This window comes from Thermothelomyces thermophilus, chromosome 1 (genome assembly GCF_000226095.1).
Source record: "Thermothelomyces thermophilus ATCC 42464 chromosome 1, complete sequence".
NCBI classification, from domain to species: domain Eukaryota; kingdom Fungi; phylum Ascomycota; class Sordariomycetes; order Sordariales; family Chaetomiaceae; genus Thermothelomyces; species Thermothelomyces thermophilus.
The window spans coordinates 9,888,557-9,916,542 of NC_016472.1; the positions used below are offsets into that span (position 1 = coordinate 9,888,557).

The window sequence follows — 27,986 nt, forward strand, 5'->3', positions numbered from 1 at the left end:
TCGTCCCAAAGGGGCTAAGGAGAAAAACACGTATAAGGAATATAAGGGATATTAGTGCTATTTAAGATGACCTAAAGAGGGCTTTTAGGTCGAAAGCCTCGAAAGGAGGGCATCATATTATAGAAATATATATATAGATGCTACCTAAGCTACTAGTATAAATAGGCTAATCAAATCAAAGGAACAAAAGGACCAATTATAACATAAGAAGCATAGTAATCACTATACTTACTAGTAATTAAGGTAATTACTACTATACGATCACTTACAATCACTATAATTAGGAATAATCACTAGGATTATATATATATATAGATAGTCACTTGTTACAGTAGACTCTAAGAGTTTACTAGTAATAGCAACCCTTATAATCATAGTACTTATACCAAGTATTGCTGATTACTGTAAGAGACAACTCTAGTGTTGTTATGAACCCTTTAGCTTCACCGAATCCCTTTGACGACCTGCCTACTTGTCCCGCTTAATCTACCTTTGTCTGAACCCTTTCAGAAGAAGTCTGAGTTAGGTTCGTTACAAGTAGTTCGCTACGATTAAACAGATCCACTAGGCGCAGATTAAAGCCGGCCGTATAGAGGGCTCTATAGCTGAAGAGAGCGGGTCAGAAAGTACGGAATCAGAGGCTTCCTATATTGTGGTAGGTTGAACAGACTATTATATAGAAGGTTGAAGAAGATGGGTGGGTGTGTAAGCCAAGAAATGCCAAGTGTACGAAAGGTGGGGTGTTCCGAATCCAGGGGGTCCGACTTATTATTAGTGGCGGGCCGTTTGTTGGGATCGGCTGAGGACTTGAAAAAGGAAGCGATTGTAGTGGACTGCGGTGGCAGATAGGGCGCAATGCCATTAATGTTCCATGAAAATATCCGTATTGTCTGCCGGGATCTCATGGAGATCGGCAAGGCGGATTTGGCTTCATCGGTCCGTTCCAGTTTCTGAACCTGAATGTCTGGAGGTTTTGATCCCTCGACTCTCCTGCGCTTCACAAGAGGTGGGCTAATGTCTCGATCCGCCATAGCACCTGATTTGATCTGACGCTTCTGCTAACATCGTTCAGCAGAGAATGGTTGCTGCAGTGACTCACTGAGTTCGCTCTGAAACTCATATCCCCTCAGGCGGTCATGTTGTGCAAAAGGAAGGAATGAGCGCAACAGATAGTTATTACCGTTCTCGGTGACGTCAGAGCCCCAAAATCGGGCCACCTCGCTCACCTCGCAGCTGGGGGTGCTGGGTTCGCTCCCTAATTAGAGGCACCAGGCTCGCATAAAGAATAGATGTAAAAAAAAGTAAACCTAGTCATTGCAAGGCACAAGAAGCCATAAGATGAGCTAAATAGTCCAGGTAGGGATTACCAAGTAGGTAACGGCAAATACGGGTGATGGTGATACCCCTGCAATGTCTTCACCGGTTGCTCCGGCTTTGTAGAGGGACAACGTGCAGAAGCTGTGGCAGATAGAGCCCCGTGACATCCAAAGCACTCTCCGGCTTTTTCCCTGGAGGTAAATATAATTAGCGAATGACTTTCGTGGCGAGAGAACATCGAATAGCGGCGTCTGAGCAGGAAAGAGTGACTCACTTGCTGGGCTCGAAGTACCTTCTGCCTAGAGTTTAATTACAGAAAAAAAAAAGGCCATCAGTTCAATCAGCTTGAAGTTGATCGATCAGTGACAATGAGGACCTTGACTCTGTTACGTGTCAATACGTAGCAAAATTTGCAAGAGTGAATGAACGGATTACCGTCTAATAAGAGCAGCAAGTTGGCGGACACCATCAGCCAGTCAACCGGCAAACGCCTGACTATGTATATTACTTGAACTCCGTGGCAGCGACCGAATCCCCATTTGTGACCTCAGTAGTCTCGCATGATCTAACTTGACCAGCTATCTCAAATGATTGGTAAAACTTTGGACCTACGTTCAGGGCAATCAACCAACAGCAAATGCCCCTATTCCCCTTTGTTACCAGGGTACTTAATTAAACGTCCTCGCGCAGTACCACCTCCCTAGACACCATCCTATTTCCCAAGCAATCGTTATCTCGAAGCAAGTTACAAAATACCGCCCATATTATCTGGAAGCCTTCATTGCTCCGGATACTCATTCTCCACTGAGCCCTATACACTTCTCTGTCCTGGACATAATTACATGTATGTATGTACAAAATTACAGTACATGTGGTCGAGCGACCTTTTTTTTTTGTTGTTGTTGTTTTAAAACACCTGTGCCACCCTCTCTCCCGTCGGGAACGCAACCTCGTACTGCAGCACCAGCTTGACGCTCTTGCCGGCGTTGAGCGACACGTCCCACTGGACCTCGCCGGCCTTCTTCAGGCTGGCCGTGGCCTTGCCCCAGTCCTGCTCCTCCTTGCCCTCCCGCCCGGGCACGCCGGTCGGCACCGGACCGGTCTTGCCGCCGCTCGCGGCGAGGCCCGCCGGCCGGAGCACCTCGACCCGGATCTTGTCGTCCTCCGAGACGGGCACCTGATCGAGCACGGTGACGTCGACGGGGCGACCCGCCGCGGCGCGCGTGTTGACGAGCGTCACGCTGCGCGTGTACACGTTGTTCTCGCCCTTGGAGAAAACGCCCGTCGTGCTGCGCGTCACGTCGGGCTTGGGGTACGCCACCCGGATGGCCGGGTCCACTCCCAGGGCCACAGTGAAGCTGTCCCCCGCGCTGCACCGCGGCAGCGTCGACCGCCCCAGGAACGTGCCGTCGAGCGTGAGGCCCATCGGGCCCCGGAGGAGAGTCAACTTGCTCGTGTTGCGCAGCCGTGCCCGTAGGTATGCCGCCGGTCTGTACTTGGCCACGACGGTACGCGAGAAGCTAACGTTGGCGAAAGAAACGCGGGCTATCCGCTGCTTGGACGGAGTGGGCGACGGCTTGAGGGTTTTGGCTTGCGGCAGCTCGTACGTGGCCGTCAGGCCGGTCTCTTCAAAGGAGGGGTCCTGGAAAGAGAGCTCGGGGGCTGGCTCTAGCATCGTCCCGGCGTCGTCGTTGTCGGCGCCGTCGGTGTCCTCGCTGTAGCCCTCGGGCTGGGTCGCTGCGGAGGTGGCGGCGCGGTCGGGGGACCGGCGGGCGGCGAATAGCACGGGGGCGCGGGAGACTGTCGCTGCCCCTGGAGCCGGAGCTGCTGGAGGAGCTGCTGGAGGAGCCTGTAGCCCAAAGAGGCTGCCACCCGGGAAATTGTTGGCGTTGGCCCCCACCTGGCCAAAGGCAGAAACGGTGTTGTTGGCTCCGGTATTGCTCGAATTGAAAGCAGACGCGCCGGGACCATCAGCCGACATACCGAAACGAACTGCGCGAGCCTTGTAGGCGTCGTAAGAAGGGTCCGGCGGGGGTGGCGGGGGCGGCGCGGACACGGATGAGCTGGCCCGGACTTCCTTCCTCAACTTTGACAGCGGGCCCTGGCCCACCCCAAACAGATCTGTTCGGGGTCTCTGAGAAACTGCGGCGTTCTGCCGAGAAGTCCAAATCTCTTTTTGGTTCCGCTCCTCCCGGCTGTACACAATGTCGAAGCCATCCGAGAGACCGATGCCCCTACCGACGAGCTTGAGGCGCCACGGAACGAGCGACGGCACGTCGTCCTGTAGTCCCGAGAAGTTGGCCTGCGAGGTGCTCAGGATCACCTTGCTGTTGGTCCACGTCTCAGATGTCATGTTGGTCAGACGGGCGTCGAAGCTGAGTGTGGCCGTGTTGGTCGTCGTCGAGAGCGCCAGGTCGTAGCTCGGGGACCAGAAGGCGGACGACGTGACGTAGGAAAGGGTCAGGTCGCACGTCACGGTGGCCTGGCCCTCCTTTGGACTCTTGTCCGAAGCAAGCTCAACGTCGGCGGCACTGGCTATGGAATTTCGGCGAGATGAGCTGGGCGTGAAGTTGGTACCGGCATCAAGGCTAATGCGGACCGTGTAACAGACGCGGGGCCAAAACTTCCGGCGCTCTCTGCGGATTCGGTCTTTTTCCCTCTCTCGTTCCTCGTCACGGCGTTTCTGCTGCGCCTTCCGCTTCTCTCTTGCCCTCTTGGCCTTGGCTTTCTCCTCCGCGGCCTTCTTCTCCTCCCTGGCCTGAAGTTTTTCGAGGCGTGCCTTCTCGCGCATCAGTTTTGAGACGCTCTTTGTCAGGTCGCGGTCAAGAACAGCGCCCTCCATGTGGTCCCGGAAGACCTTTTGGCGCTCCTTGCGGTAGGTCTCCACTCTGGCCTCAATGTCGATGTCGGCTTTTCGGTTCAGAGAATTGCAGTACGAGTCGAGAATTCGCAGGCGGCTCTCGGCACTGGCGATGATCTCCTTGGCACGCTTTTGCTCGTCCTGCAAGGCCACCAGCTTATCCTTCACTTCCTCAAGCGCCGCATTGACCTTGTCTTCGCTGTCGTCTTCCTCCTCCTCCTCCTCGGACTCATTCTTGTCGGGCTCAGAGTCGGAATCGGGATAAATCTCCTCGAAGATGTCTCGGTTGGGCAGCAGCTCAACCGTAATGTCAGTAATGGTAGCTAACCCAGTTCCCTCAACCTTGATTGAATTCTCATCGGCTGTTGGAGTTACTCCGACGACAGTGATTTCGTTGGCACCGGGCTGCGGATTGTTAGCAAGACTTTCGGGGGGCGAATAATTAATTGCAAGGCGGGAAGAGAAGGTGGGGGGCGCGGGGCATATAGGTAATATGTACCTTCAGAACCACGTCCTTAATCTCGCGGACGACCTGGGCTTGAGTTGGGAATAGGGTGACAGAACGAGTGAGAAGGTTCCGGACATGGAATTCCTGCTTATGAGGCCCGTCCATTGTCGCTGCAATTGTGATGCTGCTGGATGTAGTTGATGAAGAGGCGGTACGATGAGGACTCCGAGGGAGGGATGGGCATGGAGGGGATACCGAGCCAGAGAAGCTCAAGGGAACGAAGTCTGCGTTCTTAAATATCCTGATACCCGCCGGGATGGGGGTTAAGATTGAATGAGTTACCTCATGGAGGCCGTGTCAGGGTAGGTACATCAAAGCTGTTGCTCTACACAGTAGTTGATTGGAAGGCTACAAAAAAGCTGGTCACTACCGGCAAACTTGAGGTAGAAGCGACTCAAAATGCTGACAAAAGAGACAAGCGACATCTCTAAATTAACGGTACCCCACCCTGGGGTATCCTAGGTAGGCAACCAGAGCGGGGCGGGGACTTTTGCTCAGTTGTGCAAACACTAGTCCACGGAGAGGGTGTTCCCGTCTGCCTACGGAGTACACAAATGAACTTTGGAAAGGGATCCTGCGCCAGACGAAGAGGAAATATTGGCCCTGGAGTTTGTCGGAGCCTAGGCAAGTCTCCAATGTGATGCGGATTCCTTTTTCGTCGTCCGCCTAGCACCTTTTAATCGTCAACACGCTTTATGCCTATCATATTCTGGACTCCGTTTTTACAATGAGTTGCCTGATGGGTCTCAACTGCCTTGCGGCGCAGCCAACCGAGCCGACCGAGAAAAAGCGGGGATGCATGTTAGCTTGGCTCCCGCAGCGACCCGTCCCCCAGGCTGCCCTACAGATCCGCTCCTGCCATATGCCTTCCCGCAGACCCTCTTCGGCGGCAACCTCATCAAGGGCCTCAGAGTTCAAGCTTATCAGTAATATAGCTTTTTTGTATTGTTTGATACCAGGAAACACACGATTTTGGCCTTGACCTTTTTTTTTCCTCTCCACCACTGCCATGGACATCCAGCAGCCTCACTCGCAGCCGCCTCTTGGCCGCTACGAGCCTAATCACGCATCGGAACACTCACACAACGGCGACCATACCCTCAACTCCTCGACTCTCCCATATCGGCCCCGTCCCGATGCTCCAGAGACCACTTATCCCAATCAACAGCCATACCCCGGCAGTGAGCCCTCCAAACCCACCTCATACATGGGGCCGCCACCACATCCCTCTGCCCCTGCTCAAGGCCCCCTGAACACGTCCTCGTCGACGTCATACAACTTGAACGACACTACCAGTTCTGCTCAGCACTTAGCCCATGTATCCCCGCAACCCATTCCAGGCCCCGGTCTGGATTCCAAGTCTGAACCCCCCAGTGTCCCAGGCCCCCACGCTGCTGCGTCAACCACCTCCTACCCGCCTCCCAACCACTACGGCCACGCAACCGCAACCCCCCCGGCAGCGCCAGCAGACGCTGTTCCCAATGCGATCAACGGCGGCACCAACGCCGCCACCGACATCCGCGCCGGCCGCGCGTCCGCCGAGTCCGCCCTGCGCGAGCTGCTCGCCGCCCGGCGGCAGCGGATCATGGTTCACCGCGTCGACGGCGCGGGCGCCAACGGCCACGTCGCCGGCGGGAAGTCGGATCTCGCGGCCGAGGTGGAGTGGAAGGTGCGGTCGCAGACGGGGCTGGTGCTGCTTGGGTTGAGGGGCTTGCAGGAGCGGGTCGGGACGGTCCTGGCCAGGGCGGAAGGGGAGCGGTGGAGGAGGTGGGGGGTTGGAGGAGTTATGTGAGTAGCCTTTCCTTTACCCTTGTTCCCTTTCTTTCCCTCATTTTTAGAACCAAGGGTTCGTCTCGAGGAGAGGGGGTGATGAAGTGGGAGTTGATGGGCCGGATGGGGAAGTGCCCTGTACACCGTGCAGAAAAAGAAGATTCTGTAGGGAGGGATTCCGTATGGTGTCGGCCTGGCTGACTGATTCTAACCTCCCTTGTTTCTTCAGAGCCTCTGTCATCCCCCTCGTTAAACGCCTGTTCCGTCGCCGCCGGGGTGAAGACGACGACTCGTCCAACACGACCGAGTACGCTTTCAAAAAGAGCAGGAACCTTGTATCGCGCATCCTGGCGACCACGAATCGACCGGGGCTGGGAACCGTAGCCTTCTTTGTTTTCGCCGTACTGTATATCTTTCAAAACGAGGTCACGCTGCGCGTGGCGCGGACCGTATCGAAGCGGTTGAAGCGGCTCGCGGCCAAGGTTGAAGATGGCCGCGAGGAGCTTACTGAGCACGACGTCAAGGTGTTGCAGGGGTGGAGATGGCGAGTGCTGGCTTGGAGTGAGTGACAGCACTTGCGTTCAACACCATTCAATGATACGACGTAATGAGTGACAAGAGCGGGATGGCCTGGCGTTAAGGATGGATGGAGTGTTACCATGTGTGATTGGCATTTTGGATGATGCAGTTTGATGAAGATCGATGAGTGACGACAGATGTGACTTATTACACTGAAGCCATGGTTCTAGTTCGAAACAATTCTTAGGCTGCCTTAGGGAGGTAGGCCGCACTTCTCTGGGATGAATGCCACTTCTAGTTCCTAATTATTGTTAGCCATATTTGTTTTCATATACATAGGAAACACATGAATTACCGTAGACTACTCTTTAGAATGTCAAACATCTCCGATCATTATGTGAACTGATCAGAAATAATAATACGTCTGTACTTGTCGCCTTTACATCTATCTGGCATGACTCCTATGAAAGTGTTCCCTTCATAGTACCACTCGACTCAGAACTGGGGAGGTCGAGAGAAGCGAAGGCGAGTGCCCAGCACGTCGCCAATGACGGAAGCCAACCAAGGACTTGCTTTCAAGTTTCGAACAATCTCGAGAAGCAGCAAGGGAGTTGGGACAAAATTTTGCTACTTGGCCTCGCTCCTTCCGTTCCCAATTCCTCAGGCCTTGCTTGGCCCCGAGGGCAAGGATGAGATGATTAAAGCCATATAAATCTGGCATTGACTGACACAGAAGTTGGATGAGAGCAATTTTCCCATACAGGACTAACTATAGGACCGGCATTGTCATCTATACGGATGTACATCATGCCCTGCATGGGCGGCTCCAACTCACCGCTCGAAATGAACAGTGTCCTCCTCTGCCATCCTCTTCATGAATCGTGGCCCCCCACTGCGGTGGTTCTTCGCATGCCGTCTTCTTGTATGGTACGAGGTGACAGGCAGCTGCGATGGCAGCGCTGCAGCTTCCAGCCACAGGCATATAAGGGCTCGGGCGCCGAGCGCCAGATGCGAGCAGAAAGACGATCATGGCGACGCCAAACAATGACTGAGACCAGACCGGCCGGCGACCATCCGCAAGTTGTGTAGTCCAGGACGGTCACTCCTCCGTCTCTGTCCGCCCCTGCGCCCGCACCGCTGTCCGCGACTCAGTCCCGGTACACTTCGACAAAGATGACGAAGATGCTCTGCGAGATGAGCCAGTGGAGCACACCTGATATGGCGAGCAGCGGGAGCGAATAATTACCGAAATGGAAGCTGAATAATATGGACTGCTAGTCTAGGTGCTCTCAAAGGGGCTGCACGGAAGTCCAACTCACAAGAGGTGGAGAGGGAGCGATGACATCGATAGCAGGATCCAGAGCAGCGCGTTCCCTGACGAGATAGTGCGGAAAACGTTGCACACGCTCTGCACACCCACTTCGACCCATCTCGACTCGCGATGGGCCTCGTCGATGTGCTCTCGCGTTGGGGCAGAGAATATCTGCATGTAATAGTTGCTGCCGGCGAGCAGGATGGTGCCGAAGAAGTTGATGAGCACATGGATGCCCGTATTCATGCTCTTTGCTCTCGAACACGACGTCACGCCCGAGAGCATCCCGACGCCATTCTGGATGTTGCTCCCCGGCCGGGTCACGGCCCAGACGGTGAAGATCAGATTGGCAAGGAAGGACGCCAGGGAGCCGATGCAGAACAAGAGGGCCGATGCCATCGCGCTCGCCTGGCAATCATGGTACTGCGGCTACATGCCCCGTCTGTCTCAGAAACACCTTGTCGACAACCTAAAGTGACCATCACCTCGTGATGATCTTACTGGGATCGTATAGAGGACTACAGATCGTGTCACGGTTCGGATTCTTTTGCGATCTCATCATTAGAAGGGTAGCGTAGGAGAAAGGGCTCAATATTGGGGAACTTCGTTATAGGTTTGGAGGACCTGTGCCGCTTATGTGCATCATACTCCCTGATCCGCACCATTCCAGTAATATCTCAGCTACGTCTAAGTCCGCGCTGATCGCACGGTCGGTCGTGTTGAGCTGCCTAAATACAATTTGTACAGCCACTTTACAGTAGAGAAGCTGATTCTCGCCGATCGTTTCCGGAAGCATCCGCATCTGAGTTGCGACGCCAAAGCTAATTACTTCGTGCACGCCAAATGTAGGTCACGTTCCAGTACTGGTCTATGTCAACCCCTTTCAATAATTAGGCCTTTTTTGATCCTTGACACCTCGGGATAAGGCATGATTGAAGCGAAGCCTGAATGACTGAGTCTCTGAAATGTGAATACATTGAAGAGCAAAGGAAGGAGCTTCGCTTCTATATAAACGGCTAATCCTCCAGATTTATCTGTGCACCCATTGGATGCCACACTCTTGGCCTCCCGCGGTGCTTTTTCCCTCTCTATCACAATCGAGGGTGCCTCCTGTGGGCCTCGATGAGAGGTGCGCGAAGCGTATACCACAGTCAGGGTATTTTATATTAGTCAGTCAGCTTAATTATCCCACAACTTTGAACAGAATGCTATTCATCATTACCAGTCCGCGTCCATCCAACGAGAGCAACCCGCATCATCTATTTCAAAGAGGTTGCTATCATTTGCCCCAGAAATTGAACATCCTTTCCTTGCCGGCTTCTTCGTGTCTTCGTCAACCCATATTAAGGAAGGAGTTCGGGTAGATCGGCGGAATGTTAGCATCGAATTATCCTGAGAACAAAACAAAAGTCTGTGTTCCTTTGCCTGATGGTGGACACTGAGGCAAAAGCATCAGCCACGTCACCATGGTTGAGATGTGCTAGTGCCGAACTACGACCTGCGAGCTGGTATCTGGATCCAAGAGATCGTGAGCCGCTACCAAAGTGAGACGTTGAGAAAATGTACCGTTCAGTTATTTCACCCACGCAAGCAATCTTTGTGGGACGGCTAAGCGACCAAACATCCGTTTGCCTACCTTGTGTTTCATGAAAACTAACTGCTTGCCCAATTCTGTTTAATAATTAAAAAAGACAGGGCTGGCCTCTTCGTACGTTTCAGTACCGGTAGGACATTAAGCCACACAACGGCCAAACCGTCTACGCTGTGCTCCCCATAAGACACTGAAACGACCGGAATGTCACGGACAACTAGAGGTCTATGATTGATACGCGCTTTCTAGCTAGCAAACGCAGGTCTACGGAGTTTCAGCTCTTCTCCTTGTCCTCCTTGAGTGAGACTATGCGGTTGAGCACAATCTTGTCGTCTGTGCTATCGGAATCCATGGCCTGCCGACAAGTTAACGCGAGCTCGGACTTTATCACCAGAGTGTCATAGAACTTACGAAGTACGCCACGCGCATGCCCTGGAACCGCACCGATTCCGGGCCGCCCTTGCCACGCTTGTCCTCCCCAGCAGCCTCCGGCCAGGGTGCCCGCGCCTTGACTTCATCAAAGCCAGATTCGATCACGGCGTTGGGGTACACGATCTCGCTCTCGGGGTTGAGATCGCTGAGGAAGCCGCCCTCGGCAGCGGATGGGTTATCCGACTTGAACAGCCGGTTGTAGACGCGCACCTCGCACTTGCGAGATCCCGAACCCTCACCGGCGGGAACCCACTGGATGAAGGTCTTGGGCTTCTTGACCTCGCGGTCAAAGACGGCACGAATCTCGGTCACCTTTCCGGTCGCCTCGTCTTTGGTGAAGCTGGTCGCCTTGATAGGGAAAGGCGCCTGCAGCAGGCCCACCGTCTTGCCCGGCGCGAGACGGAAGTAGTCCTTGCTGTCAACCTCGCGGAAGTCGGATCGGTCGATATAAACCGTCTTGGTGAACTTGACCTTGTGGTCACCCATGGCGGGATTCTTTGGCGAGAATGGCAACGTGACCTCGGTGCCATCGAACTCGTCGGCGTCTTCGATCACAACAGGTACCGGGTCGAGGACCAGCATCAGCCTCGGCACCGTCCGTTCGAGGTAGCGCCGGATGGTCTGCTCGAATCGCGACATTTGGATGATGCTGTTGGTCGTGGTAACGCCGAGCTCGTTGACGAACTCCAGAATGGCACCCGGGGGAACGCCCCTCCGGCGGACTGCAATAAGGGTGGAGAGGCGGGGGTCATCCCAGCCCCGTACAATCTTCTTGTCCACGAGCTCCTTCAGTTTGCGCTTGGACATGATCGCGCCCTGGATGCTGAGACGGCCATACTCTCTTTGCATGGGCTGGAACTCTACGAGCTGCTTGTTCAGCCATTCATACGAGGTTCTGCTTAGGAAGAATTCGACCGTGCAGAGCGAGTGGGTAATGCCCTCGAAGCTATCGCACAAGCAGTCTATCAGGGTTAGCAGTGCCGGGTGCCCAATGGGGAGCGTAAGGATGCTTACGCGTGAAGTCGTAGGTGGGATAGATCTTCCACTTCGTGCCGGTTCTGTGATGGGGCTTGTCTAACACACGATAAGCGGCAAGGTCCCACATCTGGGGGTTTCCGTCTGTGATCTGTACATTTATGTCAGTCGGGAACATGCAGGTAAAACAGCGGTTCACGTACGTCCTGCTTCATCCGCAAGAAAGCCTCCTTCGGCTTGTACTTGCCGTCGCGCATGTCGCGGAACTTTTGGAGGTTCTCTTCCGGCGACTGCTCGGCGTGCTTGCACCGATAGCGCGGGCTCGTCCCCTTTTCGCCACCGCGCTGAAGCTTGATCTCCTCATCTACGGCTGACCGTCAGTACCGAAGAGAACAAACTCTTCCCTGACACTGCAAACATACCCCCGCAATGGCAGACGTAGGCCTTGCCCATGTTGATGAGCTTCTCGGCGAGCTCGTAAAGCCTGTCAAAGTTGTCGCTCGAGTATGTGATCTTGTATGGTTCGAAGCCGAGCCAGCGGACCATCTCCTCGATCGCCGTGAAGTAGACTTCTTCCTCGGCCTCGGGATTGGTGTCGTCGAACCTCAAATAGCTGTGTTTGTGCCATCGAGGTCAGACCCAGCCTTCCTGCACCGTCTAGAACGGTTACATACCACTTGCCACCGTGATATCTTGCAAAGCCGAAGTTGACGGCAATGGCCTTGGCGTGGCCGATATGGAGAAACCCATTGGGTTCGGGAGGAAACCGCGTAAACACCTCTTTTTCGGGACGCTCGTTGTATACGTCGGCCAAGAAACCTTGCTTGAACATGGCATCGGGGTCGATAGGGCCATCCTCTGTCTTCTCCTTTGTCTTCTTCGGTGCGGCTCCGTCCTGGGCAACCTTGGCGGCGGCAGTAGTGTCCTTCGCGTCCTTGTTCTTCTCCTTCAGGGCTTTCTTTGCGCGCTTCGCCAGGCGCTTCTTCAGCTCTCCTTTGGAGACCCACTCGCCCGTCTCCTCGTCGAGCTGAAGCTTTGCACCGTTTTCAGTTGGCGCATCGCCGAGTTGCAGCTTGGCGGCAGCATCTGCAACGCCGTCCGCCATGGTTGGTCCTTGATCGGTTGCCCGATTTGGTTGCTGTCGTCGACGTTTGTGTTGCAGGAATGAGGTCGCAACGGGAGGAGGAGTTAAATGATCTCGATGCTGGTTAGACACCCGAACCTAGCAGACTCAAGCTCCAGTCGTCGCAAGATTCAGCAGCCTTGGGAGTTTGTTGCCAGAAACGTTCTGGTGAGTCAACCTCGGAGCTGTCCCTGTTGGTCTGGCAAAATTACCTGTCTGGAGGGGCACAAGGAGGGGCACAAAGACTCGGAGTTGACCCACGCGACAAGGGGACCTAGTGAGATAAGGATAAGATAAGATAGTGCCTTAGCTGGGCCGGTGTAGTGTAATTACCAGGCAAGCCCGGTGGGTCTAGCCCCATTGCTTCGTGTTGCAAAGCCAGGTCCAGACCCTCTCCGATCCGCTTTCGGGTTTGACAGAATGCACCGACCCACGATCTTTGCATGTGCTGCATTGATCATTGTGGCTCATGTCAGGAAAATGCCATCGGATGCCGATGCATGGGGCGACGATCGTGAAAAGCCGCAGTTGAGAGCTGCTGGGACATGATCGCACTGCGCAACCCTCCCCCCGCCTTTTCCTGTTCAAGGGTCACCAGCGTCCGGGTCCGTCCCTTCCCCCCCCCAAAAAGCGCTGCTGAACCGCAACCGTATCCTACCCTGCGGTCGTATTTCTCTGCATTTCCGCACCTCTCTCGCTTCTCGCCCACACAGCAAAGCTGCCAAAAGAGTCGGTTTCTTTATTTCCCAATTCCACCGTCAATCGGCTAACCCGCAGTAGGTACTCGTCTATACCCCCACCCATTCACCAGTCGCGATAGATTGATTGCCGAGGGACAAACCCTCTCGGGTCCGCGCTTAGCTCCCACAATCGCAACCAAACCAAGGTTGCTTTGTCCCTTCGTTTCCGATGTTCCTCCGCTCGCGCCCCAGAATGGGCCAGCTCCTGACAGCTTCCGATATCCCGTCCCTCTCCCTCCTCTACAAGCTCCGCAAGCTCTCGGCGCCCTCTCCCGGCGCCTCCCCGCTCCCCACGACGACCCGGCCGGGCCCGGGCGCCGACGTCCCCCCGCCGTCTAAGTCCCTCAACGACCGCGTGGGCCTGATCCGCGGGGACATCACGACGCTCAAGCTGGACGCGATCGTCAACGCGGCCAACCGCTCGCTCCTGGGCGGCGGCGGCGTCGACGGCGCCATCCACCGCGCCGCGGGACCGGAGCTCTACGACGAGTGCCGCGCCCTCGGCGGCTGCCCGACCGGCTCGGCCAAGATCACCAACGGCTACGGGCTCCCCGCGCGCAAGATCATCCACGCGGTCGGTCCCGTGTACGACCCGCTCGACCACGACAAGTCGGAGCGCCTGCTGACGGGGTGCTACACCCGCAGCCTGGAGCTGGCGGTCGAGCACGGCTGCCGGACCGTGGCCTTCAGCGCCATCAGCACCGGCGTGTATGGGTATCCGAGCCAGGACGCGGCGCCCGCGGCGTTGGGCGCCATCCGGAAGTTTCTGACGGGGCCGGATGGGGATAAGATCGACAAGGTGGTGATTGTGACGTTTGAGATGAAGGATGTGGAGGCTTACAACGAGTTTATCCCGTGCGTTCCTTGTCCCTTTTGCTTATTCTAATCCTCCGACAATCCCGCCGAGAAAAACCAAAAGGGGGGGTTGATCTTGCTGACCGACACGGGACGTGTGCAGGCTTTTCTTCCCGCCCGTAGCCGAAGATGAGACCACAACCGACAATGAGGAGGACGAAGCGAGAGAAACCGAAGCCAAACTTACCGCCGAGGCCGAGGCCGTCGCCAGCGAGCTTCCCAGCGCTCCGACCTCTGACCCTTCCGACACCGGACCTGCCGGCAAGAAGCAGAGACAAGGAGAGGACTGAACGATGGACAACATGAAAAGGGAAATAAAAAAATAAACAGTAGTGATTCGACTGGCGTTTGGGAGAAGACAGGCTGGGAAAGGGTTTGGGATAAGGGAAACGGACAATGATATCCTCCCCGCGATGTCTCTAGTGGACGAATAATATTGGTTCGATTCTGTTCTGAGGCGCGTGATATACATCTGTAGCATGGATCAAGCTTCCTTGCAATGCGAGCAGCCGGCGCAGTAACCATACTTTGAAGCTGCGACCAAGGCCCCTTGGATGCACCATCTTTGGCGTTCTCGGCACTAGCTAAAATAAAACCTAACCTTCACACAACACACTGAATGGGAGCTTGAGCATCACTACGTCAGCAGTACCGAAAAAAGTTAGAGGAGAGCAAATTTCACACTGCGACTGAATTACGGTTGACTGCTGGATGAGCCATGTGATCTATATTGTCCTCTATCCATGAGAGAACTCCCGCGCATCCGTGGTATCTTCCTCCTGCCCGGCCAATGGACAATCCAGTTCGAACCACCCCAGGGTCTCCAGTCCTGGGTGGGCGGGCCTCCCATTGCCAGTCATAGATACATAGCAGACGGCCAGAGGCATTACGATCATCCTGACGCGACATAAAAGACATACGTAAGAGACATGATTTCATTAAGCCCAGACCATGCAAACCCAACCCAGAAAGAAAGCAACTTTTGTATACCCGATCAGCACGCTAAACCCAGGAGAAAGACTAGAGAGCGAGACGCTCAGTCATCCTCGTCGCTGAAGACCTGGGGAAATAGTTAGCGAGTGCCATCCGACGGCGGTGAGAAAAACAAATGGTTGACGTACCTCCTCGCCGCGCTTACGGCGGGCCATACGCTCCTTCTTCTTCTTCCGCAGCTCAGAGCTGGTGAGCTTTGCCTTCTTCTTGGTGCCCTCAATCTTGTTGCCCATGGCGTCGAATTTTTCCTCCTCCTCGCCGTCATCAGTCTTCAGGCGGGGGCCGCTGCCCTGACCCTGAACCCAATTGTGGCCAGAAGGCGTCATCTTGCCGTCCATGACGGCCCACACTTCCTCAGTCAGGTCCTTGGTGAACTCAGAGCTGTGAGTGATGATGATAACACCACCCTCGAACTTCTTGAGCGCCTTGGAGAGAGCACCAAGAGAGTCGCGGTCGAGGTAGTTGGTGGGTTCATCGAGGACGATGAGGTGAGGGCGCTGCCACGAGCAAGCAGCCAGCACAACCTTGACACGCTGGCCACCAGAGAGACCACGCATGCGCGAGTGAGAGACCAGCTCGGCATCGAGGCCGAAGTTGGCGCAGTGAGCCTCAATCTCCTTGCGGACCAGGGGACGGAACTGGCCAGACGCCAGGGCCTCCTTCATATCAACCTCGGCAACCAGCTTCTGGTGAGAAGCGATCAGCTCGTTACGAGGCAGCCAAGCATTGTCCGCGGTCATCATAGGCACCCAGCGCTCGTTCTTCTGGCCGACGTTCTCGCCAAGGGCGAACGAGCACTCGTACTCGTAGCTGTTCTTGAACTTCCTGCGAGCGTGAATGCCAATGACGCGGCGCTGGGTACCGTCGATCTTGAAGACCTTGTTCATGGCCTGCTCGTCGGCCTCGGTGATAATCTTGTTGGCGCGATCCATAGTCTCGCGATCCTCGCCAGTCTGGAAACGCCACTGGATGTACTCAGACGGCGTCTTGTCCAGGTGGTTATCAATGTGGGCGAAAGCGTGCTGCTTGATGTAGGCGATACGGATGTTCTCGTGCTGGTAGATCTCACCGCTAGTGGGGATGAGCTCACCAGTGAGCACGTTGATGAGGGTCGACTTGCCGGCACCGTTGGGGCCAATGACGGCAATGCGCGAGCCGAGCGAGCACTGGAACGTGATGTCCTGGAGCTGGGGCTTGTCGGTACCGGGATACTGGAAGCTCATCTTGGTGGCACGGAGGATGGCCTTGGCCTTGGTCTTCACGCCTTCGAGGTAACCAGGCTCCGGGAAGGTGAACTCGAGATCGGAGGCGCCGAGCTCATAGTAGGACTTGGCCGACGGCACACGACGGACGAACTCCTTGAGGTTGCCCTTGTAGCGTTTGAGCTTGAAGCGCTCATAGTGGATGATGTGCTGGCAGACGTTGTCGAGGAAGCCGCTGTCGTGGGAGACGATGATGGAAGTGCAGGGGGAGTTGATGAGGTAGTCCTCGAGCCACTTGACGTTCTTCACGTCGAGATGGTTGGTGGGCTCGTCCAGGAGCAGAATATCGGGAGACTGGAAGACGGCACGGCACAGGGCCAGCTTCATCTTCCAACCACCAGAGAGGGAGGTAATCTGGCCCTTGATCATCTGGTCAGTGAAGCCGAACTCGCCGAGGCGCTTGATGACGTCCTCCTCCGAGGTCTCGACACCGGCCTCCTTCAGCTTCTTCAGGGTCCAGTCAATGGTGGTCATCTCAGTGTCGGCAGCGTCCAGGTCGTGCTCGACGAAGACAGTCTTGACCTCGCTCTGCTTGGGGAAGCCCTCAACCTGCTCGTTGTTGATGGCACGCATCAGGGTGGACTTGCCCGAACCATTGGGACCGCACAGACCGTAGCGCTGGCCACGCTTGAGGCGGAGGTTGGTTTGGTTGAGCAGGATCTTGGCGCCGTAGGCGAGAGAGAAGGTGCAGTTGCACAGATCCTCGCCCTCTTCCTCGTCGTCCTCAACCTCATCCGCGTCAGCAGCGCCAGGGAGGGCCCGCTTGCGGAGGGCACCGACGACACCGTCCGCCTCGGCCTCGCCGACGATGACAGTGAGGTAGGGTTTGACATTCTCTGCCCAAGTGGCGGCCTCCGAGACCTTCTCATCAACCAGCTGGCCGGCGATGGCAGAGGCGTACTCGAGAACCGGGGTGAACTTCTCGAAGGCAGCGGCGTGCTTGCTGCCAAGAACCTCCTTGAGGTGGCCCATGATAGTGGCGATATCGCCGTAGTTGCGGACCTCAGGGATCTTGCCATCGACGACATTGCCGACACGAATCAAGGTGTCGAGAGCCTGCTTGGTCTTCTCACGAGCCTCGGGGTCGGCAAGGTTCTCGTAGTTCTTCTGCAGGCCGGGCATCATCTTGGGCAAGAAGGGAGCGACGATGTTGGGGTCGTCGACGAGCTTGCACATGTTGTCGACAATGACGGCCGACTTACGCTTGATGGCGGTGTCACGCTCGGCGAGACCACGGTCAAGCAAAGGAACCATGAGGGCAAGAGTGGGCTCGTGAACCTCGGTGACGAAAGTGGTGGCACCGAGCAAGTGGACGGTCTCGGGCACGTTCTCGGGCTTGGCGATACACTTGATGAGCTCGGGAATGAAGCGCTCGATATCGCGGTTGACAATCAGCTGGCAGACCTTCTCCATGGTCTTGTAGGCGCGATCCTTGACCTCCTTCTTGGTGTCCCACATGGCCTCGGAGACAACAGGAATGAGCTCAGGAACAAGGTACGAGGTCTGGGTGGGGGCAGTCCGGACAATGGTGTCGATGAAATCGAGCACCGTCATCTTTTCGGGCCACTTCTGGGCGTTCCTCAAAGAGTTGACGAGGGTGGGAATGGTGGCCTTGACGGCGTTGGGATTCACGGCCTCGGCGATGGCCAAAGCAGCCGCAATGGCGGCGTTCTTGACCGCAGTGATCTTGTCACCAGCGCCAGCCAGGACGCTGGGGAGCAGGGCGACGAGGTAGGGCTCGACATTGGCGGAGACCTCGGAGTGCTGAGCGACGGCCTGGATGGCGAGGAGCGCCTTCTCACGGGCGCCGGCATCCTTCTTGTTGGCCAATTGCTTCTTGAGAGCCTCCACGGTCCTAAATTGGTATCACATGTTAGCTCCGATATTCCCCGTATTTTTTTGGTGCGACGCATAAAAATGGCCTAAAAATTTTTGCGGAGGGGGGAAAAACGGGGTATGGTCTGCAGACAAATGCCGTCGCTTGATTTGACGAGAAAGCGGCTCAGCCCAACCGCTAGAGAACGGTCATGGACGGCGCCTGCGAGACCGTGTGGAGGGTACTGACGGATAGGCCACACACAGAGAATGCGCCGGTTCGACTTTGATCAAAACAGCGCCTACAGATTGAAAGACCAGATGCAGAGGGGTAGAGCGGGGCTCGTTGATAAAGCAAGCGTTATCTTACCTGGTGGGGGTATCGAGGTCCTGGATGCGGCCGTTGATGAAAGAGGCGATGGCACTGGCGGATTCCTTGATAGCATCGGCCTCGTTCGAGATGGTGAGCTTCTGCATAAGCTCGTCGAGAACCTTAACGCTCTGGGCGTTTTCGGCGGCGACCTGAGAAGTGGCGGCAGGCATTATGAAGGTGTTGTTTGGTTTTTTTGGGTTTATCGAAATGTCGACGATTGGTTGAAAAAAAGGAAAGACCGAAAGTCTATCTGAGCGTCGCGAATCCGAGAAGGAATCTAATCCCGCCGTCTATCGTGCGCGCGTCTATCGGGTATCCTGATATTGCGAGCTGTCCCTCTGCGACAGCTGAGCCCGTAGAATTTCGATGGAGGGTCGAAAATTCTACTCTATCTTGGCTCTCTCAAGAAAGAGATCAAGAAGCAAAATGACTGAGTGGAGAGACAACAGTCAGAAAGGAAAGAAGATGGAGGGAGACCTGAGGGAACAGGAGAAAGAAGGACTTTTGGAGGGAGAGAGTGGCAGATATTTAAAGCAAAGGAGTTGCCCTGGTGCTGCACAGCCCAAAAAAAAAAAAGGTTGCTAGGTTCAATGGGCCCCACTCGGGCCAAAATGGAGGGGCAGGCGCCGCCCGAAAACTTTTTTCGCCTTTGCCCTCAAAATTTCGCATTGCGCCGTCTCACCGCCCTCCGGCAGCGCCGAATCGGGCAAGGCCAGTCTCTGATAAAAGCGCGATAAGCAGGGATCCTTGAGCCCCGCTGAGCCGGCGCCGCCGCACGCAGACCAATCAGGGCAAGCGCAATGCTCAGGCACGGGGGATGGCGACCCTGTCTGTTTTCGATGAAACTTGTTTGCCTGGATCGCTAGCATGCTGGCGTCTCCGGTCCACTTTCCATGGGAGAGCGGCTTGTGCGAGCAGTTTAGGTCGAAAATGGCCCCGTACTCCGTGCGGTCTTCCGTGCAGAGATCTGTGTTCTCCCTGGCGTTGCTTCCCGTGGCAAATGCTTCTCCAAACGTTCGCCGACTCTGGCATTCTAGCGATGGTGGCCGAGTTCCGAGGATACACTAGTCTGCGCTACTGTCCTTTTGACGTTGGGGGTCTAAAATATCGGGGAGTACGAGCGGCACTGCCCAGATGGTGATATCAGTGAGATCAAGCCCTTGCCACTTCGGGCTTTGCGGTCGACGAGAAGTGCATTTGCAAATATGTTGTATCATACGAGCATCTTTTGCTGTTACGGTGTCCCAGGTTGTTCCGTTCTGATACATGAATCATTTCTTATGCCTGATAAGCTCGGTGGGAAGGCATGCCGAAAGGTCAGGCGCGGCTGCGTGAGGTGAGACAAGAGCACCCTCAGCCCGCATATTGTTGGGAGCATCAGCTCCGCGACTCACTAACCGCCTGAGCCGCAGGCGAGGTGGTGCTTCGCCACCATGGACCGTAGACCGTAAACCAACGAGACGGACTACTACGTACGAAAGCAAAGAGCTATTTTACGGAGTAGTTACCGCTGTATTTCGTGTTTGGCAGTTAAGATAATTGAATCAATAACCGCGGCATCAGTCGCATGGTGTCCCCTTGTCGTCGTCGACACATGCTCGGTTTTCGGAATTGTTAGTGGCAGATTGAAATCTTGCCTCTGGACTTGACGGGACTTAATGTGTCTTACGTATGTACAGTACATACATACATACAGTACATGCACTAATTATCCGTTCCTAGGTATGTATGGGATATCAGGCAAACACATCGGTACTTTACAAACAGGACATGTGGACGGTGAGACGCTGGGCGGCGCATTGCTGAGCGTCCCTTCTCGCACGTGGTGCTCCCGTGTGCGAACACATGTATTCCGGTTGGTCTCTTCTATGGTTACAGTCGCACACCAACTTGGTCTGCAAGGCGGGGAGGAGACGGTACCCACCACATTGTACACCGGTCCTCTCGGTTTGTCCTGCACAGAGAGAAGCGCATTCTCACCGCAAGTCTGCAATTCGCAGTCCTCAACAGCTCAGACTAGGTTTGTACGAGTACTCGCGACTTCAACCCCTTGTTGACCCCGGCACAGTCTCCCGTCAGAATCCGGGGTGAAATCCTTGCTGTCCGATACGGTTTTTTGGCGGGGTAATCGTACTCCGTACGGATACACATTAGTTAGTTATGTACCAAGTCGTTATCGCCTTCGAGGTCCCACGATGGAATCCAGGACGGCTCCACCCCACGTTTTGCCAAGATCGAGAACAAAAGATGGCGGCGGCTGGTGGATCTCTCATCTCGCCACGCATGCACTGGACCCTGATCTCAGCCAAGAACGGGCTGGAGGTAACCCTTGACATTACCACCCGCGCGAATCTCGCCGTAACCGAAACACGGTGGACTAACTAACTAATTTCGTGTCCGGAAATCGAGTTACCTCGACAAAGCCATTATCGGGATTGAGAGTGATAAAAGAGCAATACTAAGCGGCAGGACTACATTTCGATGTCCTGCATTCTCTTGCTTTCCAGCGCAATTATTGTCTTGTCGATCTCCGCTAGGTTACGGTTCGGCATTGTGCCGCCATTTAAGAAGAATTGTGCGTGCTGGATACCCAAGTGATCCGGTTCATTCCGCCGGTAGCCGTAAAGATAGAGAGCCATGCATGTCTGAGTCTTAAGGGGGCAGCAACTTCTTCACCCAGTGAGGCCCTGCTCTTTGCCCTTTCTCGGCATCCGATCCTTGGGTTTTCTAAACCTGATTGCTCATTTTGAGTATCTAGGTCCGAGTCATAATACGGAAAAGTGTTATTCAGCTTGCTCCCGTGTGTTTGGTTAAGAGCACCATGAGCTGAAGAAGGCAGGTTACGGACAGGGTGCGTGCCCCTCTGCTAACATTTCTCTGGATATAGAGATATAGCGGTTCGCACATCCAAAACGCGCTCACGGAAACAACCCACCAGATTAGATAGGTAGGTAGTTTTAGACAGCAAGCATACCAAAAGCTTTTCGCACAGACACAAGCCACACCACATCGGGCCGGAGCACCGTCTTTCCGGGTTTCCACCCTGCCCTCCGCCACCCTTTTCACCTTCCGCGTCAACCGCATAGGAGCTACCTTGTACCAGCAACTATTCGTCCCTTCTCTTGGTTCCCGCGGCCCGGCTCGCCGCGCCCTCGTGCTTCATGCCCTCGCAGCCCGTCAGGCGGCCCGCGACCTCCTCGGCGCGCCCGTACCCGCTCTTGGCCGGGTCGCGGTGCTCGGCGGCCGCCTGCATCGACGCCCGCGCGTGCGCCTTGTCCTGCTCGCCCGAGGCCGACCAGGCGGAGGACCCCGTCACGGCACCGACGGCGCTCTGTTGCGTGTGGCTCCCCCATAATGCAGAAGGGAAACGTGTCAGCGGTGATGAAGGCTTGTGGTGATGTAGCAGGGAAGAAAAAGAGGAGGGAAGGGGAAAAGGTCTTGCCTCGGCGACGCCCTTGATGTACTCAGCGTGGCCTTCCCAGAGGCCGGGCTGCTGCTGGTTCTGGCCAGAGTTGCTGTTGTTGGATGGTGCGGACATGGTTGGCGGTTCTGATTGTGGTTTCCTTTCACTTTTTTTATTCGATGGATCGATCAAACTTTGATACTCGTTAATGGTCCAGGAGAATGAAGGGGAACGTGAATATCCTAGGTAACTCTGACGTTGGCCAAGTGACGTCACGGAAGAGGTTAGCGATTCAGGCAATCTTGTTCCCCAGTCTTCCTGGATGAGCAACCGCAGAGTCTCTTGGCATTATTCAGGCAAATACAGAGCCAAAATCGGCATCTGCCACCGAACAAGATCATCAATAGCCTAAGGCAAGAAACGGGAAACAGTAGCCATGCCTTTTCATTGACTTTGGTTGCTCCGCTCATCCACGAAGCTGCCCCATCACACACACGCACAAGTCAAAAGGGAAGATAATGGAAAAAAAAAAAAAAGAGGAAGAAGAGGCTATTACTAATTAGATGCTTAGGCTACCGGGAGCCAACTGAGACAGCTATGGCGCTTGGATCTCATGGTATCAGTCATGAACGGATGGGAATCAGGCCCCAAATCAAACCGATCCGCAATGCTTCACTACCGTTGCTCGTCGTGCGCATGGCAACCCCAAACCCCCTCAGCGCCGTCTCATCCTTCCTGAGAAGCGACCAAAAGCTCTCCTCCGGACGGCCGGCCAGGTAGGAAGTAGGGACGTGCTCGGGCCCCGGCGGCTCCGTTCGACCGTAGACGTCAAAGTAGGACGGGAGAATGGTCGACACGGCAGCAACGTTGTTGCGCATGAGAGAGAACATGGCGGACATGGGCTGGCCGGGCAGCAGGAGTAGTGATGTCGGGGTGTGGGCAAGGGATGGGGCTGGGCAGACTGGTGAAAGAGGGTGGTGTAGCAGGATGTGTGCGGAGGTCAACATCGAAGCGACACGGACTCGCCCTTGTTAGCTTGGGTCGAGAATGGTTATGGTTTTGTAGGGAATGAGAGGGGAGGGAAGGGGGGGCAGCCAACCAAGGAGTCCCTCATCGGCATTGATACGCCCCGCCAGCTCAGCGTATGGGATGCTTTCCCCTGGTCCGGTCGGAATGATGTTGAAAGCACCCCAATGAATGAAGAGACGGACGGCCGAGATGACAGACATGCTGGCAAACCAGCCCATGATTACGTCTGAGGGCGGGCGGAGGGCGGTGGCTAACTCTAGCGCGGCAGTGGCTGCCTTGATACGAGAGGTATCGTCAGTCGCAGATTTGTAGATGTTGCGGGTGATATGAACAGTAAGATCAAGGAGATGGTCCTGGTCATAGGTGGGAGGTGGAGAAGGGCGAGAATTTCCCATCCTGGAGTCGTTGCCTTTGCTGGACCCCTCGGATATGCCAGCTGCTGAGCCGTCCGATATCACGTTGCTTGGAGCGTGCCTGTGATCGACCATCTTCTCGTTGCCTTGATGGCACGCATCTCGATTGCCTGTCATTCTCTGTGTAGTTTCAGCCGTCTGAGGATCGATACTACGGAGCTCCGCGAGCCTCGTTCCCGACTCTTGCCTTCGTACTTCACTCGCCACCTGTGCTTCATTGACCGGGGGTGGATTCCCTTTCAACTGGACTGTGTCTTTCCTCAAAGCCTCTCCCTGCCCACTACTCATTACACTGTTATTTCGTTCGTCATCTCCCGAGCACTGTGAGATCCATTGGAATTTATGGGTTGGGGTCATGCCCGGCTTATCGGTCATGTCGTTGGTTTGGTAAATGTCGATGATTCCTTGGGCAGCCCTGGGTGTTTCTTTGACGCTCACAGTGGTAGTAATTAGAGGAGGTTACGCTGTTGCTATGATCCACGAAACCAGTTGTACCATGATTGCCAGAGGAACGCGCAGCCATTGACGGGCCAGTAATTAACTGCCATGTCAAGGGTGGGCAGAAATTGAAAAGGGAGGGCCGTGGGAGTAGGGATATGAGAAAATGAAGGGGCTACGTTCCTGAGACTGACGGGAGCTTTCCGGTCTTGTTCAACGAGCGAGCAGCCGCTATTCACCTGCAGAAGGAGTCGTATGACTCGACACTTCCCGGAACCGAGGTCATATATCAACAACATTCCCACCCGTTCGTTCCTCTACCCGAACCTGTCATGTTCTGTGCTGGCAAACGAGAATTCCAGGGTAACTTGGCAGTACCCACATCCCACTGTGGCTCCAGACAGTGGTGTTCGGCATAACCTGGCCTCGGTCCCCGTCTCCGGGACCGAAGCGGTTGGTCGGGAACGTGACGGCTGAATATTCCTCGAGAAGCAAACCCATCATCCAGACATCCTCCATACGCAGCATAGCGCCTCAAATTCTGCTTGTCATTTTGACCCCAGTTGCCGTTTCCACCGCAACCATACAGCGACCTTGTATGCGTCGCAAGCCAACTGCGGTCCTGGCGCTGCTGCTCATAAGGGCAAACGACGCCCTTCATGCTCGTTAAAATGATATTTCTCGACTGTCTCCTTCTAGACGACATCCGGAGAAGCTGGCAAGATCCGGTTGGTTGGGGTGGTCGACAATGTGCTTTGAAGAACCATACCGCTTATTCCGTTGAATCCGAACCGGGTTTGTTGGACATCCGAGGTGAAGTCCTGGCGAGAGGTGCCGTAAATGGCAACTCCGGATCTCAGCCAACTCAGTGAAACGCCGCTTGAAGGAGTGCGTGAACATTTGAAGGACCATCATAAGTTTTCAAGCAACTTGTTCGCTGCTAACCCGAATACCCGAACCCCTTCGAGGAATCAGGGTAGTAAGCCAACACTAACTTCGCGTAGCGAGTGGAGGAGTTCCCGCCTCTGCCAATCTTGCACACGAGTAGCTGTGTCTGTCCGGGACACGGGGACATGGGGTGAAGCTGTATTGCGTAATTGTTCAAATCAAAATCGATGGCCATGCATGCTACGTCATTTTGTACCGTCGAGGTGTCTAGGGCGAAGGCTGAGACGGCGATGTTCAACTGGGCAAAGGATTGCTCCAATCAAGCATGCGGCATCTGTTGCCATTGACCAGTGGTAGTCGCATCTCTGACAGCTCTTCTTGTCGTGAAATCCTTCCACACCTCACCAGATATGATTTCAAAGCTGTCCATCAGGGACAATGCTTGTTCCCATCTGTTGCCGAACAGCCTCAGGGTGAGCTTGATTCTCTCCAAACATCGCAAGCTGCGATCCAAGGTGTCACCGGTACCCCTATCAAGCCTCACCGGCCGCAGAGGAGGCGACACTTTGCCAGGGGCCGGAGGGGGAACCGGAATGGAAGACCCCGACAGAAGCAGATCGCCAATTTCCCGTAGCACGGCAACGAATTGCGAGCCCATGAAGAAAACCCTGAGGGCGTCGTGATACGTATAAAAAGCCGCCTTATCAGCCAGGTTGGCGATGTCGTACATCTTATCAACGTACGCGATGACGTGGTCGAAGATCAACAGCTTTCCATAAGCCGAGACCTGAGCACCCCTGGCGGTGGAAGCGATACAGTAGACGTAGCTGTAACGAAGCTCCAGATCAAGCATCTCACGGATCGGGGCCGACATATCGACTGGTAGCCTCTCGGACCACTCCCACATCTCGAAGCATTTTTGCCAAATGAACGAAGTGGCGTCTGGAAGGGATTCTGTCGGGTTGCCTTGGTATAGCGTCTGATACCAAGCTGATTGCAACTGGCGGAGCTTGAACAGTGGGATAGACGGGTCTGCTGGCGGTTTCGACATTGAGAGGCCCGAGAGCGTGCCGCTTGCCAGAGTCGACGAGGGCAGTGCCACGGAGACGGCATCGTCATAAAAGGAGAAGCCACGGGCGTGGACCATGCTGATCGCTCTAACATGGATGTTAGTTCAGGTGCCGGAACACAAGGATAACACGGAAAACCAACCTGTCCAGGGCGTAGACGCAATAAAAGATCCTCCGGCGCTCGTCCAAAGCGGCAGGGCTAATCTGTTGGGTATGCGGCGGATCCTGGTGCAAACCTTGGTCGACGACGGCACGGCAGGTAAAACCTATCGGATGCCAGCTGTCAAAGTGGGCAGGGTCAAGCATCGAATACTGTGTGAGGAGTAACAGAGACTGGACCTGGGTCCCGTAACCTGGCCGAAGGGCTCTGTCGGCGTGCGGCAATGCGCGCCCCACGAACTCGACCCCATTCAGGTAATGCTCATCCTCACGGCTCCGGCTTTGTGCAGCGGAGCTGATGGCAAGAACCATCCAGAACAACCAATATTCCGAACTCCTGATCTGTCGCGGGTGTTCCTGATAGAGATCGCTGACCAACGCATGAAGCATTGTTGCAGGAAATGCTGGGTATAGGGGTAGAATGCTGGTTTCGTAGAACTGAACAAGGGCCCTCGCGGTCGATTCCGCAGGGAGGCTCGTTGACTTGGGCTCCGGAACGGGCTCGTTTGTTGCAGCCGCAAGCACTAGACGTGCGAAGGTCATGTTCGATTCCGACGGCTCGAAATCGCGGGTGGTGGTATTAACGGCTCTGCAACAGGCATTAGATTTAGATACAGGACACAGTGTCTGCAAATGCTTCACCCACAAGTAGCCAAAGTCTGACACCAGGGCGTTGATGTCGGCATTTTCCTGGGTCCGGGCAGCCTTTCGGTGGATGGCAGCCCGGATAAAGGCAAGTGAATCTTTCCGGTTGGGGTCAGCAGCTGGAGGCTCATCAGGGCCATGCAGGGCTATCGAGGCGTTCGTGGAGCAAGCATAACTGAGCCTCCTTTCTAGCTTTTCTATCCTGAGCTCCAGTGCAGCGACGTAGCTGGACGGCGAGGCAGCAGTTAGCCAGCTGCCACTCCTGGTGAGATGCCGCGAGAGGAACCTGCCTACCTTCTCTCTTTTCCTCGAGCAAACTGGTCATTGGCAGCAGTACACTCCTTCTCACGGCCTGCCTTCTCGCAAGCAGTACATGCCGGTAGCTTGTTGTCACACTATCAGGCGGCGGGTTAGTCAGGGGTTCAAGCCGGCCAAAACAGAGTGGGTCAGCCGGTCACCTTGACTTTGGCAGAACGGCCTTGGGAAATTATTAGTTGGGCCCCGAGAAGCAGACTTGGGAGGGCCTACTTACACCTTGAACATGCAGATACTGGTCGAGACACCTTGAGGAGGGGAGTGTCTGCTAAGCTGGACCGGAACGTCATGGCGAAGGATGGCCCCGCTATTGCGCGGGGGTTGTTCTCCCGTCGCTCCCGCGACCTGGTCGAGATTTAAATAGACTTAGCTCAAACCTCCGCTTGAGGTGTTCGTTCCAATGCTTATCAGTCCTTGGTATAGTGAGTCTGAGCTGAGGTTGTGCTGCTGATGATACTGCTCAACAAGTGCCCAATGTCCGGTGAACGCCACAGACCCCGTCAGACATTCTCTATCCAACCTAAGACAGCTGCGATCAAGGCTAAGGCTGTAAAGAAGGTGCACTGCACCGTGAGGGGAGGACCTGAGCCGGGCGCAGTGGGTGGGGAACTCCAGGGTATAGTATGACTTGCTTTGAGGATACCTGTAGAGCTTCGCAAGCTCAACAGAGACGGTTGAGCTCCCGGGCAAGTCGCTTTCCGCAAAGTCGCTGTCCAAATCGAGAAGGGCGTGTACTACTGGCAAGGGAAAGGTGCTGCAAGCTAAGAAAGCGGTCACGCGTTCTGTGCTCCTTTTTTGAACTTCATTAAGATCGGCTATGGTGAGATAGGTACGGCGGAAAGTGCGATGCTTCTGGAAGGCTATCGGCAGTGGCTTCCGTGACCAAAGTCAAGGGAAGATCCGTCCGTGCGTCGTGTGACCTGATTCGCTGGAATGGTGTAGTGGGTGCATGTTTGGGAGATCAACCTCATGATTCCGGCCTTATAGATCAGGAACTAGGGGCGCTATAGGCGACTAAACTACTTGGCCTCGTCGCTTATCTTGGAACACCATCTGATCTCTCTTGAGGCTGTTATTTATTTTAGTGTACGCAGTAGACTAGACCCTGCACACACTCCTGAAATGTCTTCGGTGGGGCGAGGTTGGATCGAAGCCCCCGCTGCTGCAGCTCTGCTGGCCGG

The 27,986-nt window shown here is 55.1% G+C and overlaps 9 protein-coding genes across 9 annotated transcripts; 2 read left to right on the forward strand and 7 right to left on the reverse strand.

Moving 5' to 3' along the window:
- Positions 1 to 2,224: 2,224 nt before the first annotated feature.
- Positions 2,225 to 4,790, reverse strand: MYCTH_97470 (uncharacterized protein; the record flags this gene model as incomplete). The annotated part of the gene is made up of 2 exons (XM_003660754.1): positions 2,225 to 4,582; positions 4,677 to 4,790. The coding sequence occupies 2 exons, from the start codon at positions 4,788 to 4,790 to the stop codon at positions 2,225 to 2,227; spliced, it is 2,472 nt and encodes an 823-aa protein (XP_003660802.1).
- A 757-nt stretch (positions 4,791 to 5,547) lies between these two features.
- MYCTH_2299520 (uncharacterized protein) lies at positions 5,548 to 7,363 on the forward strand. Its single transcript, XM_003660755.1, has 2 exons — positions 5,548 to 6,473; positions 6,685 to 7,363. The coding sequence occupies exons 1-2, from the start codon at positions 5,695 to 5,697 to the stop codon at positions 7,022 to 7,024; spliced, it is 1,119 nt and encodes a 372-aa protein (XP_003660803.1). The 5' UTR covers positions 5,548 to 5,694; the 3' UTR covers positions 7,025 to 7,363.
- Positions 7,364 to 8,122: 759 nt separating this feature from the next.
- On the reverse strand, positions 8,123 to 8,685 carry MYCTH_2124505 (uncharacterized protein; the record flags this gene model as incomplete). Its single annotated transcript, XM_003660756.1, has 2 exons — positions 8,123 to 8,231; positions 8,294 to 8,685. The coding sequence occupies 2 exons, from the start codon at positions 8,683 to 8,685 to the stop codon at positions 8,123 to 8,125; spliced, it is 501 nt and encodes a 166-aa protein (XP_003660804.1).
- A 1,125-nt stretch (positions 8,686 to 9,810) lies between these two features.
- Positions 9,811 to 12,616, reverse strand: MYCTH_2299521 (uncharacterized protein). Its single transcript, XM_003660757.1, has 6 exons — positions 11,959 to 12,616; positions 11,707 to 11,897; positions 11,488 to 11,648; positions 11,324 to 11,435; positions 10,289 to 11,271; positions 9,811 to 10,232 (listed from the first exon to the last, which is right to left on the reverse strand). The coding sequence occupies exons 1-6, from the start codon at positions 12,387 to 12,389 to the stop codon at positions 10,152 to 10,154; spliced, it is 1,959 nt and encodes a 652-aa protein (XP_003660805.1). The 5' UTR covers positions 12,390 to 12,616; the 3' UTR covers positions 9,811 to 10,151.
- A 724-nt stretch (positions 12,617 to 13,340) lies between these two features.
- Positions 13,341 to 14,527, forward strand: MYCTH_112889 (uncharacterized protein; the record flags this gene model as incomplete). The annotated part of the gene is made up of 2 exons (XM_003660758.1): positions 13,341 to 14,002; positions 14,106 to 14,527. The coding sequence occupies 2 exons, from the start codon at positions 13,341 to 13,343 to the stop codon at positions 14,290 to 14,292; spliced, it is 849 nt and encodes a 282-aa protein (XP_003660806.1). The 3' UTR covers positions 14,293 to 14,527.
- A 138-nt stretch (positions 14,528 to 14,665) lies between these two features.
- Positions 14,666 to 18,632, reverse strand: MYCTH_73461 (uncharacterized protein). The gene is made up of 3 exons (XM_003660759.1): positions 18,443 to 18,632; positions 15,124 to 18,112; positions 14,666 to 15,062 (listed from the first exon to the last, which is right to left on the reverse strand). The coding sequence occupies exons 1-3, from the start codon at positions 18,613 to 18,615 to the stop codon at positions 15,039 to 15,041; spliced, it is 3,186 nt and encodes a 1,061-aa protein (XP_003660807.1). The 5' UTR covers positions 18,616 to 18,632; the 3' UTR covers positions 14,666 to 15,038.
- Positions 18,633 to 21,230: 2,598 nt separating this feature from the next.
- On the reverse strand, positions 21,231 to 22,020 carry MYCTH_2314296 (uncharacterized protein). The gene is made up of 2 exons (XM_003660760.1): positions 21,888 to 22,020; positions 21,231 to 21,776 (listed from the first exon to the last, which is right to left on the reverse strand). Exons 1-2 carry the CDS (start codon positions 21,981 to 21,983, stop codon positions 21,552 to 21,554), a joined length of 321 nt encoding a protein of 106 aa, XP_003660808.1. The 5' UTR covers positions 21,984 to 22,020; the 3' UTR covers positions 21,231 to 21,551.
- Positions 22,021 to 22,372: 352 nt separating this feature from the next.
- Positions 22,373 to 23,672, reverse strand: MYCTH_2299528 (uncharacterized protein). The gene has a single exon (XM_003660761.1). It carries the CDS (start codon positions 22,736 to 22,738, stop codon positions 22,472 to 22,474), a length of 267 nt encoding a protein of 88 aa, XP_003660809.1. The 5' UTR covers positions 22,739 to 23,672; the 3' UTR covers positions 22,373 to 22,471.
- A 1,012-nt stretch (positions 23,673 to 24,684) lies between these two features.
- On the reverse strand, positions 24,685 to 27,261 carry MYCTH_2299531 (uncharacterized protein). The gene is made up of 6 exons (XM_003660762.1): positions 27,023 to 27,261; positions 26,949 to 26,968; positions 26,785 to 26,885; positions 26,492 to 26,716; positions 25,829 to 26,434; positions 24,685 to 25,773 (listed from the first exon to the last, which is right to left on the reverse strand). Exons 1-6 carry the CDS (start codon positions 27,093 to 27,095, stop codon positions 24,936 to 24,938), a joined length of 1,863 nt encoding a protein of 620 aa, XP_003660810.1. The 5' UTR covers positions 27,096 to 27,261; the 3' UTR covers positions 24,685 to 24,935.
- Between the last annotated feature and the right edge of the window lie 725 nt (positions 27,262 to 27,986).